Genomic DNA, 16,344 nt, shown 5'->3' on the forward strand with positions numbered 1-16,344 from the left:
GAGATTACTTTCCTAATGACAGCTCTTTGGGTTTCTATAAGACAGCAGTTGTGTCTAATGACGCTCACTTGAGCGTGGCAGCCCAAGCACCTATTTCCTATGTAGAACATTTAGACGGCTGAGTCAAACCACTGTCTAATTAACAGAGAAATCAAGCACTGCTATCACTAATGAATCTCCCTCATGTTCTTCGTTACTACTCCCTATCTCCAGTTCAGGAGATAGTTCTCTCGCTCTGCAATTTGAGTCCCCTGGATCTGATGTAGGACCCCCAAAGGAACACAATTACCATGGCACTTGAACCATCTGCAGCTCAGGAGTGATTGTGCCTCACTTGCGGCATCTGGTGTTCAAGTAGATTATCACTATAGCATTACTGTACATTTCACAGTCACTTCAGAACCGTCCTATACCCTATAATTTCCCTCCTACAGAGCTGGATCTTGACCGTGTTTGGATGAAGTTTCCTGCTGCTAACAGATACATAGCTGGTTGTTTAAACATTTCTGACCCTGATTAGTTGCAGAAGGATGAAGCGTTAGGTGTCTGGAGTGAATTTAGAGGCTTGTAGTCGAACAGAAAGGGGTTTTAACTGGATTCTTTGGGTGACGGGAAACAAACAAAGAGACATCAGCCACTAAAGCCTGAAATGTTCATTATTTCAACACTTCAATCTATCATGAATATTTTATTTGCATTATTTAGTGCTGATAGCACCACATATCACACCACAGGTATAGCTGTCAAAGAGGGAATGGTGATAGGCACTTGTTCCATTCTGTCTTTAGTACGAAAGAGACAAAGATAGAGAGAAATATTGCCTACGGCACCTGTCAGAATACCAGAACCCCAGTCACACATGCACATGGTCAGACACAGATCCCACCATGACAGGCCCAGCGTACATGCATGCTTCAATCCATGCCTGACATGAGCTATGGAGAACAACAGAAGTTTAGAAGGAAGTGCATTTCAAAGTCTACTGTAAACTTTAAACAATGCTGTAAGTTTCAGACAAGGGTACAGAATTCACAACTCACCATCCATTTCATAAAAAAAATCAAATAGAGGCAGCTATTTCTCAATTATCAGCAATCAAGGATTGTGAACATAATGCTTTTCCTCGAGAGTTTTCAAATATAGTCAACAAATATTACAGTAACTCCAATCCTTTTCATAAAATTATGTTTTACCCTTTATTATCACTAGTGAGGACTCTGGCTCTGCTGAAAATGAATAGCAGCCAGGACAGAAAAAACTATTAGCTTACGTAAGGGAAGAACAAACAGCAAAGGAGAAAAAAAATCACCTTGTTTTATGATTCACCATTTCTCACTTCAAAGAGTTCTTAGAATCAATTACCCTTGTCAAAACAGCAGCCTCTGTGTTCTAGCGTTTCTCCCTCCTGTATTCCACAAACCATGACCTCCATGTTGTGATTCTGAGTAAACACAGCTGAATGCAAAGCAATGCTGCTTTACTTTGATGTTATAAAATACTATTGGGTTACATAATGAGGCCGACCTTTATTGAATAGCAAAGTTATTACATTCATTTTAAAAAAAAGTGAGTAAATCTCTGATGCTTTGCAGCACACTAGATTTGTCTGGGGACTTCCAGATACGCACTGGAAATGTGTGTCACCTTAGGAACAAATTGACAGTTTACTATGGGCCTCCCATTCACTAACTCCTGGTATTTCACTGATGGCACCCAACGAATCAGGTCTGACCTATCTGTTTTGAAACTGTTAAGAAAATGGGACAGTGCAGGTATAATCCAAACACCTCTTAGAATGCTACACACAATCAAAACAGATATCTTTATGTATTCTTATCTAAATGAAAACCTGTTCTGTGTGATATAATCTGTTTAAGCAATAGAGGTATACAGTTGAAGTCGTACGTTTACATACACCTTAGCCAAATACATTTAAACTCAGTTTTTCACAATTCCTGACATTTAATCCTAGTAAAAATTCCCTGTCTTAGATCAGACAGGATCACCACTTTATTTTAAGAATGTGAAATGTCAGAATAATAGTAGAGGGAATTATTTCTTTCAGCTTTTATTTCTTTCACCACATTCCCAGTGGGTCAGAAGTTTACATGCACTCAATTATTATTTGGTAGCATTGCCTTTAAAAATTGTTTAACTTGGGTCAAAAGTTTCGGGTAGCCTTCCACAAGCTTCCCACAATAAGTTGGGTGAATTTGGGCCCATTCCTCCTGACAGAGCTGGTGTAACTGAGTCAGGTTTATAGGCCTCCTTGCTCGCACACGCTTTTTCAGTTCTGCCCACAAATTTTCTATAGGATTGAGGTCAGAGCTTTGTGATGGCCACTCCAACACCTTGACTTTGTTGTCCTTAAGCCATTTTGCCACAACTTTGGAAGTATGCTTGGGGTCATTGTCCATTTGGAAGTTCCATTTGTGACCAAGCTTTAACTTCCTGACTGATGTCTTGAGATGTTGCTTCAACATATCCACATCATTTTTGTTTCCTCATGATGACATCTATTTTGTGAAGTGCACCAGTCCCTCCTGCAGCAAAGCACCTGCACAACATGATGCTGCCACCCCCGTGCTTCATGGTTGGGATGGTGTTCTTCGGCTTGCAAGCCTCCCCCTTTCTCCTCCAAACATAACGATGGTCATTATGGCCAAACAGTTCAATTTTTGTTTCATCAGACCAGAGGACATTTCTCCAAAAAGTACGATCTTTGTCCCCATGTGCAGTTGCAAACCGTAGTCTGGATTTTTTATGGTGTTTTTGGAGCAGCGGCTTCTTCCTTGCTGAGTGTCCTTTCAGGTTATGTCGATATAGGACTCGTTTTACTGTGGATATTGATACTTTTGACCCTGTTTCCTCCCAGCATCTTCACAAGGTCCTTTGCTGTTGTTCTGATATTGATTTGCACTTTTCGCAACAAAGTACGTTCATCTCTAGGAGATAGAACGTGTCCCCTTCCTGAGCGGTATGACATCTGCATGGTCCCATGGGGTTTGTACTTGCGTACTATTGTTTGTACATATGTACACAAAGTGCAGGTCAAGTGGACTTGATGGGTCTGTGAGGACAATACACGTCTTCATGCATTGGTTTCATAGCAAGACTGCACAGATTCTTAAACTTAATGCAAGGTAGGTTTAAGGTTTAAAAGTGGATAGGATCTTACAGGTGCTTACCGTTCATGCGATTATTCAAATGACAGTCTAAATTATTTATAGATTCATTAACATACCATAATGATCTCACTGCAATCCCCTAGGATCTAGTAAGGAAATATACCACTAATTAAAAAGACAACAGACAACAGGATTAAACCTGGAAAAAAGCAAATCAAGTACGATGTTTATTTGGCCGGTTACTTCTTGACCTCTATGCTACTTCATGTCAGTGAGTGACCTTGTTTCTTAAACTCAACTAGGTGTTGGGATGGTGTCTGTGGGGGAGGTAGAACAGTGAGGAGAGAGGAAGAGAGCCTAGAGTAGAGACGGAGGCCGACTGCAGGCTAGACCACTGGGTATGGGAGGTGATCAGCTAAACTCTACTTCTCTGCGACCACCACTGCTTCCTATTCTGTTCCTATCCTGCCAGAGCTCAAGCGCTGCCTCCTGAAGCGTTAGGGGAAACTAAAAGGGTTAAGGTAATGGTTAGGGTTAGCTAAAAGGGTTAAGGTTAGGGTTAGCTGACATGCTAAGTACACTACATGACCAAAAGTATGTGGACACGGGACACCTGCTTCTCGAATGTCTTATTCCAATATCATGGGCATTAATATGGAGTTTGTCCCCCCCTTTGCTGCTATAACAGCCTCCACTATTCTGTGAAGGCTTTCCACTAGATGTTGGAACATTGCTGGAGGGACTTGCATACATTCAGCCACAAGAGCATTAGTGAGGTTGGGCACTGATGTAGGGCGATTAGGCCTGGCTCGCAGTCGGCGTTCCAATTCAACCCAAAGTAGTTCGATGGGGTTGAGGTCCCAGTCAAGTTCTTCCACACCGTTCTCAACAAACCATTTCTGTATGGATCTCGCTTTGTATACAGAGGCATTGTCATACTGAAAGAGGAAAGGGCCTTCCCCAAACTGTTGCCACAAAGTTTGAAGCACAGAATCATCTAGAATGTCATTATATATTGTAGCGTTAAGATCTCCCTTCACTGGAACTAAAGGGCCTAGCCTGAATCATGAAAACAGTCCCAGACCATTATGCCTCCTCCACCAAACTTTACAGTTGGCACTGGGCATTTGAGCAGGTCGCGTTCTCCTGGCATCCGCCTAACCCAGATTTGTCCGTCCGACTACCAGATGGTGAAGCGTGATTCATCACGCCAAAGGACACGTTTCCACTGCTCCAGAGTCCAATGACGGCGAGCTTTACACGACTCCAGTCAAAGATGGGCATTGCGCATGGTGATCTTAGGCTTGTGTGCTGCTGTTCGGCCATGGAAACCCAAACCCAACGAACAGTTCTTGTGCTGACATTGCTTCCAGAGGCAGTTGGGAACTTGCTAGTGTGTTGCAACCGAGGACAGACGATTTTTATGCGCCTCGCGCTTCAGCACTTGGCGGTCCCATTCTGTGAGCTTGTGTGGCCTACCACCTTGCAGCTGGGCCGTTGTTGGTCCTAGAAGTTGACACTTCACAATAACAGCACTTACAGTTGACCGGGGCAGCTTTAGCAGGGCAGAAATTTCACAAACTGATGGAAAGGTGGCGCCACGTTGAAAGTCCCTTAACTCTTCAGTAAGGCCATTCTACTGCCAATGTGCTTGATTTTATACACCTGTCAGCAATGGGTATCTGAAATATCCGTATCAACTCATTTGAATGGGTGTCCACAAACATACTTTTGTATATATAGTGTAGTTGCAAAGTAATTAAAAAGTAGTAAGTAGTTGAAAAGTTGCTAATTAGCTAAAGCTGTCCGTGATAAGATTCGAACTTGCAACCTTTGGGTTGCTAGACGTTCGCGTTACACGCCCGACCAACCTTTCATTTTTGCCCTATGTAATCATACCCAACGTAACATATTCTAAATGGAGTGTCTCAGATTTACATACGGAATAATACCAAATGCGCCGAGACTAGGTTGAAACTCGTCACTCGTGGTCATGCCAAACAATGTTTGGTTTAACAATGAAGAATGGAGCTGGCAAGAGCACAATCAGACCTTGGACCAGGCTACCAAACACCTGCAGAGATGTGACTTTTACATCACTGTGGTGTCGTGCTGAGAAAAACAAACACTAAACTGTCCCTTTAGATCATTTTGGGGATTTACTGCTCTTCACACCAGTCAGTGTGATGGGTCACAAGATTTAGTCATGTCTAATTGATTCCCAGAGGGTCTGCAGCAGGGACCTGGGGGAATAGTCTCTGGTCCTGTCCAGATCTACACCTCAGCAGGCAGTTAGCCCCATTCCTGACTTAGAGGACAGCCCATCACCTGACTGCATCTCAGTTGTGTTGAGCTGCTTACTTTCCCAGTTACCTATTGTTCGGTTTCACTTTGACTATTCACATAGTGCATTATCTGTTGAATTGTTTGACACCTCTGAATAACATGGGATAATGTAAGTGGGAATCTTTATTTTTTTTTGCCAAAATGTTTGTACAATGCAAGCTTTCCAGCCACTGTCACAGGTTTGATCTGTCTCCACCAGAATTAAACGATTCAAAAACTTTGGGTCTTCCAAATTCTTAGTTACTTCCAACTTTTTAGCTTTGACAAACTACCAGCTGACCAAAACAGGATATAGTTACCAGTCCCATCTGCCACAAACACAGGGGTTAGGTACAGAACGTGGCTCAATGAGAAATAGTTCATGATAAATGACAAATCACAAGTAATCTTCTCAGATGACTGAGTCAGTAATAACAGATCTAGCTGTAAACAAAAATGGCTACAATGGTAATTCAGGCAATTAACTTAAAAACAAAACAGTTAGAATCAAATGTAACTTTAAATATCTACTTGTGAAACAATATCTATCATTACTACCATTAACTTGTATATTTTTTACTTAAAATAAAAACTCATTTAGAATATGTACATTGTATTCAGTCACAAAATGCCACATATTCTAGTTGACATAAAAATACTTGATTGGGTTTGAGAATGCACAGGATAAAACACCAATGTTGCCAGATGGCTACCACACTACACAGCATTGTGCAGAATGTCACAGTATAAAACTTGGTGAAAATACTCAAATAAAATAAAGGAACATTAAAAAAATTGTCATTATTGACACAATTTTTATTTTATATTAAGTACGGTCTTAAATAACTTAAGGTTTGCGGTGCTTGAACGGATACTGTCTATAAGCGCCTTTGCAAATTCTAATGGTTTTAAATAAGATGATGTGTATGTAGATTTATTAACAGAAGGGTTGTCTTCCCTCTGAAACAGTGACTATCACAGGAGCACTAAGCAACACCACCATCCAGAGGACTGGGGAGGAATTTGACAGAACCTGAGGTAGCAAAGACAAATAATAGACTTTGGGTATAAAACGCAATCTCGAATAGCGCATTTAAAACCACCAAATATTTTTTCTGTTTTTTTTTACACTCTCAGTTAACACAAGGCTACATATCTCTATAAAAAATATACATAAATTAAGACCAAAAAACCCTAAATGCAATTTTGTGACAACGTCGTGATCCTAAGGGAGAACGTTAGTCCTATGTCAACTGTACAGGGGGAAAAAGAGCATTTAAATCCCATCATTCACAATATACACAAGTAATGTATACCAAAGGTATCATTACAAAATACTTCAAAATAAAAGCCAAGAAAATATTGTATACTTCGAATATGGGAGCAAAGAAAACTTTAACACAGACCAAATATAAAATGTTGTTAACTGGTATCTTTCAGTAAAAAAATGTATATGTACAAAAATATATATACACATCACTTCACTAGATTCTGAGGCTTATTTTTTCAAATGTTTCTCTCCAAACAAAGGCATTAACCAAATTCAGCCAGCCAATGAGTGTTTACCTTCCTAAAACCATGTAACTTGAAAAGAAAGCTGCTCCTGTGGTACTTCCAAGAATCAAGCTTCCCCCTTTCCAAATTTCAAATGTTCTCAACCTAACTTGCAAACAACTTGTTTTTTTCTCAGTGAACTCATGCAGTCATGAAATGAGTCGTAAGCTTGCAGAACTGAAGGGCATGGCGTGGGGGCAGGGGTGGCATTGGCCTCAGTAGACTCTGGGGATGATGCGGTAGCGGACCTCTCGGCAGTAGTCATCCCACGCCGAGCCGTACTTCCTCCTGCACTGGGCCTCGTCTCGGGCCTCCCGGTGAACCAGTAGGATGGATAGGTAGATCACATAGAAGTATGGCAGGATGTGGGTGAACCCTACAGGTCAACCACAGACAACACAAAAGGTCAACATACACTACAGTGTCTCATCTTCGCACTATACACCCATCAAAACACATCTAGCTTTACTGGGCTGTTTCTGATGCCTTGTCAGTACAACATGCATACAAAAAACAAATACCTGGTAACTAACTAGCTGATTTAACTAGCTGAACTAGCCATCACTCACCACAGGGTAGGGACCATGCCAGAGCCATGATGAGGTCCCCCAGGTAGTTGGGGTGACGGACTAGCCCCCACAGACCAGATACCAGGAGACTCTTCCCAGTGGCAGTAGGGATAGTCTTCAGATCTGGAAAACACAGAGATACAGTGAGTCCAACAACATGATGGGGACTAACTCCATCCCTTTATCAAGGCAGGGAGCCTGCAAATGGCTAATGTTTATACATGAATAAGATGCACTGGGACTGAGGACTTACGGGATAATGTGGGGTCTGATGGATTTCTTCTGAAGCAGTTTTTCTGTGAGTTTGCTTTACGGAAGATGCTAAATCCAATGACTAACAAATGATGTAAAGAAAATGTCACTGTTAGTCATACAACAAAAACAATATCACCGATGACTCGTAGGACTAATATGAATATAAGCCCATACTAAAGGTCTGAGTACTGAGGCAGTACTACCGACTAACCATTGAGAGTGACGATGCCTACGATCCAGGGCAGAGAGAGGTGATTGGGGTGGTGAACCAGGTAGTAGGCCTGGAGACTGAAGGTGAAGGGGACCCACATCAAGTCTCCAAATGCCAGCATGAAGCCAAACCCATCATGGGTAATATCCATATAGCTCAGGACGCCCTCCTGGGGAGCAACAATCCACCATTAGATTACAACCAAATAAATGGACTAAACACCAAATCAGGTAGAAAGAAAAAGCAGGTTTTGTACCTCATGCCAGAAGGCATCAAGCACATAGAGCAGGTGGAAGCAGTTGACCAGGATCATGGCTGGTGAGGGGTAGTCCAGGTGGTGGAGTTGCATCTCAGCCAGAGCCATGGCAGCGTTGATCACCAGCTGGACAGAACAGAGATGTCAAAATCTAATCAAATTGTATTGGTCACATACACATATTTAGCAGATGTTACTGCAGACGTAAAGAAATGCTTGTGTTCCTAGCTCCAACAGTGCAGTAGTATCTAACAATTCACAAATCTAAAAGTAAAGTAATGGAATTAAGATCACAGGTCTGATTAAACACTCATTGAACAGACAGTTAAAAAAAAAAAAACTGGCTCCAAAATGTACAGTAGAATCATTTTTGGATTTATTCAAAGCAGTTCACATTTTACCACTAGAGGGAGTAATGAACAGAATGGGAAATTGAACAGAGTTTATTTTGTTTTTGCAGTTGTGTTTGAGGAAATAAACAGCTAAATCTACACTAAATGTCTCTAATATACAGCTGAAAAGTACTTTAATGGAAATATTTCAGTACACTACAGTCAAACTTACCCAACCAATCAATCCTGGGCGCAGCTCACAGAAGTATTTGAGATCAAAGCCTTTGATCCGGGGGTTAAGTTCACTTCCCATGAAGAAGTCATAAATAACACTCCCTGAGGTAAGAAAAACAAATTAATCATATTATGTTGACCATTTGTGAGGCATCATCATGCAAATTGGTAGTACAGAAATACAGCTTTCACCTCAAGGATTGGAATGCATTCTCCTGTCAGATCAATTGAACATTTGATGCCAAAATGGTGGATACTTTACCTAATTCTATAGCTCTGGATCAATTCACCTTTGCTCTTAACCTTATGCTGGTCCATGTCATAATAGAGCCATTTCATAGAATCATATCACACCCAGAATGTAGAAGAATGTTTACCAGTGACAACTACACACAAACACCCACTCACCAGAGTTTCCTCCAGGGGCCAGCAGGTCCTGGGTTGCCCAGCGAGAGCGGACATACAGGTAGACACTAAGCAAGACAGAGCAGAGCAGGGAAGACACAGCCAGCTGGAGGAAGTGGCTGTGGATGTAGCCGAGGTCTATCTTGTGGTGCACTGCAGCCCCCAGGGCAGCCACCGTCAGCACAAAGGCATAGAGGGCTGGTGGTGGAGGAGAGGGAGACATACAGGGTTAATACACAGTAAATCAACCAAAAGGTATTTCCTAGTTTCCTTTCACGACTTACATGTTCATGAAATACATTGGCATTGTGCTTCACTACAGCTATCATTGTGCTGGGGGTAACAGACTAGTTCATCTCATTTCATTCCTTTGAAATGAAAAATAAATAAATAAATAAAAAGACAAAACACAGAAAAGTGCCTCACTGTTCATTCTGTACTTCAGCCTCTCTCCATTCTTCAGGGGCATTCCTTCCACAACCTGGGGGTGACAAAAGCACACAGGTTGGACATTCATTCAACCTTACAGGATATACATTATCTGAGAGGGTAAATGTAGATAGGTGACTTTTTGTACAGCATCCCTTTTACTAATGTCTCCCAGACCTAGAGAACATGTGATTTCCTGGGAGCCATATGGTGAAAGTTTCATACATTCTGAAAAAGACACGTGTGCTTCAACGTTTTTCAGAAGGAAGATCAGGAGATTATGAAAATAAGAACAAAATGTCCCATTCTCTCCTGTAGAGTTCCAGTGTGGACCGTAGCCTACTCCCGCTGATTAATCTCATTTCTCTCCTCTGCTCCGGCTAATGAGCAGAAATGAGACGTGAGCGCTGGTCATGTGCTCTGTTCAGGTCACAGATGGGAGTCATGTGTACTGCCTGTACTCTCAGGGGCAGTTGGTGTGTTTAGTTGCCAGTGTGTGTACAGTCTTCAGAGGGGGTGGCAGTAGAAATTCTAAGAATGCAGTCATCTATGGTTCAGTTCTTTTTTCTCTCCACAATGACAAGAACAGAATTTGGTGATTCTGATTCTATATGTGTGCCAACAGAGCAATGAGGTGGGCGGTCATGGTACCTTTCCAACAGGCAGCACGTAGAGCAGGGCCTGGAAGAGCAACCAGAGGACCACCATGCCAAACACCTGTAGGTCCCACAGGGAGTCAAGGGCAGGCAGAGGGGGGGAGCTCATCAGGCTAGCATCCTCCTGACTGCAAACCACCATCAGTCCCAACACCGTCGCAGGCAGGAGCAGAGTCATGCAGAACACTCCTGCAAATACAGGGGGAAAGACACTGAGTGACTGGAGGCAAGGGAAGTCAGCATGGTCCTTCAACTGTCTGACTTATGGTTTACCCTGTTACCGGCCCCTCAAGAAATATATTGTCAAAGGATTTACAGACTTAGTCTGGGTACCAGTTGGTTTAGCTATCATTCCACTCCTTACCACGCTAAACATCTGACACGGAGCGAAAGGAGTAGAATGTTAGCTAAACAGAAGGTACCCAGGTTAGTGCAGACAAGAACCCTAGTGCAATTTGATTGGCAAAACATTGTGCAGACTACCACCATTGTTTTTTCCCCTCACTTTATCCAGCACACGACAAGATGGGATAGGCACAGCAACCCCATTTCTCAGTTTCTCACCTAGCCTCCCTCCAAACTCCAGCTCAGTGGTGATGGGGGCTGTGGCTACTGCAGGCTTCTGCTCAACCTCCTCCGTCTGCTCGGCTGGCTTGGCATCACCGTCATCCTTCCTGTGTCTCAAGTTGTAGCGGCTCTCTACTACTTTCTTCTCTGGCTCCATCTCTGCAGGCTTCTGGAAGTAGACACACAAGGGACAGGCTGAGTGGTATTTATTTACACAGACATGAACAACATGTTTAACCAACTGTGACTTGAGCTTATGGGGGAGGTTATCGTAGAATAGACAACGTTTGGTCTCACACAGCTGGTGAGATGGGGGGGTAAAGTGTAATTCAGAGTCTACAGACACGATAGTTCGGCGTCTCATTGTGACACATAGGCCGAACGTGCACCTCCCCAATATTACCAACCAACATAGCCTTTATTAATTTGAATGTGTTGACAGTTGGAGAAATTTCTTGAGCCGTGCTCAGAATTCAGAAAGTACGAAAGCCAGCGGTGAAATATTCTAGAACACTGCTGCGTGTACACGTACATGTTTTGGTTGATAGCCGCTTAAGAGGGCAGGGGGCAGACACAGCACGAATGCCTGAGTCTAAAGTAAGGGGCAATGGAGCTTGTGAATTTGATGTAGCCTACAGGCCTTGCTGTTTCACAGGTCAGACAAACATGGGGAAAATACGACAGCAAAATATAAACAGTAAGACTATAATAAAAGGTGCAATGTCTCACTATACAGGCCCAAATCTATGATGCAAAGCCAGTGAATTCAGTGACAGGCAGACACTATGAGCGTTCCTGTCATGCCCATCCATTCTATTTGCCAAACAAATTAGCTTTAGATGTGCATCTGCTATTAAAAGGAAAAGTGAACACTTATCTTGTTATATCAGGAAATACCATAAACCATTGTTTGGTTTTACTACTAAGTTGGCAGTGTTACATGGCCACGGGCATACTGATAGCCAAAGTCTTGGTATTTGTTTAACGTAAACTTGTCCTCATAACGTGCAATGAGAAGTCCTCAGAACCTCTGAGGAGAGCAGAGAAAACAGGCAGCACATGTTACAACAGCATGTGACTGACTGATGGAACATTAGCAAGACACTAAGTGGTGTGCGTGTGTAGCTCAGTCAGGCTGACTCCCCCATGCAGTCCTCCCAACACACAGGAGGTACAACACGCACGCATCATGACATTCCTACAAGCTGATTTACAAACAAGCTTTACAGCTAGGGACAGTTCCATTGCCTAATGCCATGACTTTGGTTCATCTTGCTTACAGCCCAACACAAACTTGTATTTTGTTCTAGGAGCATTGAGGTAATTATGGATGGACAGAAAAAAAAAGAAAAGTGGTATTCCTGAAGTACATATCTAGAAGTCTCACCTCGTTGACTTTGTTAGCAGTATCATTCTCCTCTGTCTTTTCATGCTTATTGTTGATATTGTTCTCAATTGGCTTTGCCTGTGGTAAATTAAAATGGAGTGAAGGAAGCAAAAACATCTACATGCAGAAAAAGGGACATGATGACCAACACCGCATGTCTAAGCAAAGATGGACCGACCGAATTAACACTATAAGTGGTTAATTCACACTACACTCAAAAAAACGGGTTTATTACGCCATTGTTTGCTAATGCTTGATCTATTAAATAATGCCATCTCTGAGGCCATACATTTTACAGTAAATCCTGAATACACAAACTCAGGCAGCAAACAAACATCAGTAGAGCAATATTTCAAAACAAAAAGCCATTCTAAATTCCAGCAGTGAGTGTGACATCACATGCTCCTCACCACAGGAACGAGTCTGACCTCCAGCACTTCTTTCAGTTTGGGCTCCTTGCGTGCATTGTGGGTCTCCGCGATGAAGGTGCTGCTGACAGTGCGTGACGAGGAGCGCCTGGTGGTCCTGGCTGGGCTACGGGAGCGACTGCGCCGCCGCGACGGGGAGCGTGAGCGAGAGCGACGGCTTGGTTTGAACCCAGTGGGATTCTGGAACATAAAAGTTACAGCATTTAGCAAGGTTACAACTTATTACATTGCTATTACATAACTGAATTGTAAAAGGCAGCGCCAATGGAGCAATCAACTTATCATAAAAGGCTCAATCATTGATTATGAACTACAATAATATTAGAAGCTCAAAATGTCTGAACATTCTCAAGGTATAAAAACAGAAGCATTATGTGACATTTATATTAATCTGGGTCACGTCTTCAGTGACATGGTTGCCATGGAGATAGATTGTGCTACTACCTTCATGTCAGCCTCTCTGAGCTCCAGTTCGGTGCCGTCCTTGTAGATAACAGTGTAGAGCTGATTCTTGGCATCGTAGCTCAGCACCTTGACCTCGTAGAACAGGCTGCTGCCGGGCCAGCGGCCCATCACTGTGTCCCCACTCTGAAACTTGGTACTCGGCATTCTCATTTACCTGACAGAGAGGGAGAGAGAACATAAGTAAAAAAATAAAAAAAACTGGGGAAATACAAGAGGATTTTGAACCTTTGAACTAAGACCGAAAATATTATTTCAGTGTTAAGACATGCTGCTTCCGTTTTCTCTTTCACTTTACCCTGACAAATTTAACAAAGGTAGCAAATTGTAAGTAGGCCTATCACGTTAGATAAACTTTTTCAAATGAATCAGGTGTGCATACCAAAACCGTGTACGATGGGGGAGAACGCTCCTTTACAACATTTCCCCAATCACGCGCTCCAGTGGCTCTACTTGACTTTGGCGTGAGCGGATTAGGCTAGATGAGACATTTACAGTGCGCATTAAGAAAATGTAAAGGGGGACAGACGCGTTTAAGGCTTGACACAATGGAGCAGTGAGGTCAGCGGTATGGAAGGGGCTGCAGAGCTCACAGAAGTGCTGACGTGCCCGTCCCCACTAGGTTTAACTCTGTAGTTTTAAACTCGACATTGCCACTCCAGCCCCCTTTGTCACTCTTTCAATAGCCTTTGTACACTGCATTCGAGTAACGGTCAGGTAACATAAAAAAATGCATTTTAGAAGTTTGACAGACATTGGAAGTTGTGCTTCTATGTCTACCCATAAACCAACACTTCATATCAACAAGTTAAAGCCCAATATTTTTTGACCACAAACTGTCAATACACATTACACACACTTTGAAAACCTAGATCCTCATCAAAGCAGATATTATTTAAATAGAGGGAAAAATAGATGTGAAATGCCTGACATATATTCCCAACTACTGCCCAAGCTCACTGGAATTCCACAGCTCTTGTCCTTGTAATGACCACAATCAAACTCAGCACTGGCCTGGGTCATAGTTGTCATCTAATATAAGTGCAAACGGGACACCACAGCTGCCGAAATGTTTTAGAAAACTAATAAATAAAAAAAGTATCATTTTCCTAACGGCCGACATAGATTATAAATAGAAGCAGTGAGCCCACTAATCTAGTAAAGCACATTCCATAACATCTCCATTAATGAATACCAACACTGACACACCGAAAGGCTCTGTGATGGTGTCCTGGCGTCCCTGCTGAATTCCATATGGTTAAAGGTATAACTAAACGATGCGGACAGTGTTCCCTACTCCAGGAATGATGAAAGGATGCCCGGTATGATGTGGGTGGAGCTTTGAACGTTAACCCATACCTTGTGTCATACCTCGGGCACATAGCCTTTTAAATACAACACCCAAAAGCAAAATAGTTTCAATTAATCGATCGAAATACTCTAATATGAGTTTGTAATTGGTTTTATAGAAAGTAAATTCACCCTGCCCCCGCTGGGAGTTCATTAACCTTAGAGAAGTTCAGCCGCCAGCTACCTAGCTTCATTGATGTGACTGAATGATGGATGTTGCGCGCAAGTCAGTGTTGAACATATTCCCATAGAATTAGACGTTTAAAGTTACTTTAGATATATATATTTTTATATCTGGAAAAAACATTTTTGATCTGTGGATGTTTGGTCGGAGATATATTTAGCCATCTATAGCTAGCTAACTTAGTTGGTCAGAAAAACAAGAAAGTGAGCAACAAAAAACTAACGTTATCTACAAAAAAAAGGAGCTAGCTAACGGTAGGCTAGCTAGCCATTTTAGCTAATCATTAGATTGAATTAGAAGAGCAATCAGAACGGTGTAGCTAAGCTAACTTTAGCGGTTAGCCAACGTCAACTATCAAAAAGGGGCAACCCAAAATATGAATCAATGTGCAAAAGGTAACCTTAGACTCGTGGTAAAGATTGTTCGAATGTATCTGCTCCTTTAATGACCATAGCTCCAAGTGACAGCGGGATGGAGGGAAAACGTCATGAATTCAAACCTTTGTTAGTAATTGTTGACCTAACTAGCTAGCTAGTAGCAGACGAACTAAACTCGGCGACCAAACATATAATTTATGTCGTCAACGGTCGGTCATTGGGATAGGTCAACTAACGTTATAGATACCTATGTTCCAGGGCATGTTTACGTTTTTGCAACTGTAAACACCGCACCGACGCATAAATACGTCTAAAATAGCTGAATGTGTAGAGGCAAAACTAATAGTTAGCCACTAATATAAAATGTAAAAAATAAGTTGTTAGCTAGATAACGAAATATGCTCAGCTGTAGTGGTTACTGTAGCTAACTTTAGCTAGCTGACCCCACGCAACCCCAAAACACACTCAAGAAAACCCGTTAGCTAGCGGCCAAGTTCTCAACAAAGACATTTAAAAAGTGACCACATTTATGCACAATAAATGGTAAATATGCATCAACGCTATTACCTTTAGATAACACGGACGAATCCAATTAGGAAAATAAGATATGTATCCTGTTAAAAACGTGGAACAAAAATATAGCTAGCTATATTTGTAAAATCCGTAGCTGATTATAGAGCGCGTTCTCCCTCCCTCTATCCGCGATACCCACCAGTCTATGATGGCGCGAAGCTCGCTGATTGGCTACAAAGCTTTTCTTTTAAAATTATAAAATATTCTGATTGGTCGATATAGGATTTTAACAGAGTGCGGATTGGTTGTAACCGGTTTGTCCTACCACTTTCTTTGTTGACGGTGTCAGATTTCTCGCCTTGCCAGATACTTCAGTGATTCCAACTCCGTGTACTCGGTGTTATGTGCCATCAGATTTCTACAAGTGTCAGACAAAATGGAGGAAATATTTTTTGTAATTGTATGGAAGATAATCTTTGTTTTAGTAAAAATGGAAGTTAATGTTTAAATTGATTAATTATTAATTACATCAGCATTATTGATGCTTGGAAAATGCTATATCATACAAACCCTTTCTTGATTTGATTATGTAGTAAATTGTAGAGCATTTACAACAATTTGTTAAACAAAGTAAACTGATTACAGTTGGTCATAAAAGGTTATTTAAAATGGTATTAAACTTAAAACGAAACTATCAACAATTGAAATCCATAAATCTGTAA

At 41.9% G+C, this 16,344-nt stretch overlaps 1 protein-coding gene across 5 annotated transcripts; it reads right to left on the reverse strand.

Annotated features, from left to right (window-relative positions):
* Positions 1 to 5,579: 5,579 nt before the first annotated feature.
* On the reverse strand, positions 5,580 to 15,831 carry lbr (lamin B receptor). Of its 5 annotated transcripts, none has more exons than XM_029733558.1 (14): positions 15,677 to 15,831; positions 13,181 to 13,355; positions 12,737 to 12,916; positions 12,309 to 12,386; positions 10,919 to 11,090; positions 10,350 to 10,543; positions 9,696 to 9,750; positions 9,273 to 9,467; positions 8,863 to 8,966; positions 8,299 to 8,424; positions 8,043 to 8,211; positions 7,830 to 7,910; positions 7,577 to 7,699; positions 5,580 to 7,383 (listed from the first exon to the last, which is right to left on the reverse strand). In XM_029733558.1, the coding sequence occupies exons 2-14, from the start codon at positions 13,349 to 13,351 to the stop codon at positions 7,223 to 7,225; spliced, it is 1,809 nt and encodes a 602-aa protein (XP_029589418.1). In that variant the 5' UTR covers positions 13,352 to 13,355; positions 15,677 to 15,831; the 3' UTR covers positions 5,580 to 7,222. The 5 variants fall into 5 exon arrangements, with proteins under 5 accessions (XP_029589418.1, XP_029589414.1, XP_029589417.1 ...); XM_029733554.1 differs by having other exon boundaries at positions 12,719 to 12,916; XM_029733557.1 differs by lacking the exon at positions 15,677 to 15,831 and adding an exon at positions 15,133 to 15,151 and having other exon boundaries at positions 12,719 to 12,916.
* Positions 15,832 to 16,344: the final 513 nt, after the last annotated feature.

This window comes from Salmo trutta, chromosome 35 (assembly GCF_901001165.1).
Source record: "Salmo trutta chromosome 35, fSalTru1.1, whole genome shotgun sequence".
NCBI lineage: Eukaryota > Metazoa > Chordata > Actinopteri > Salmoniformes > Salmonidae > Salmo > Salmo trutta.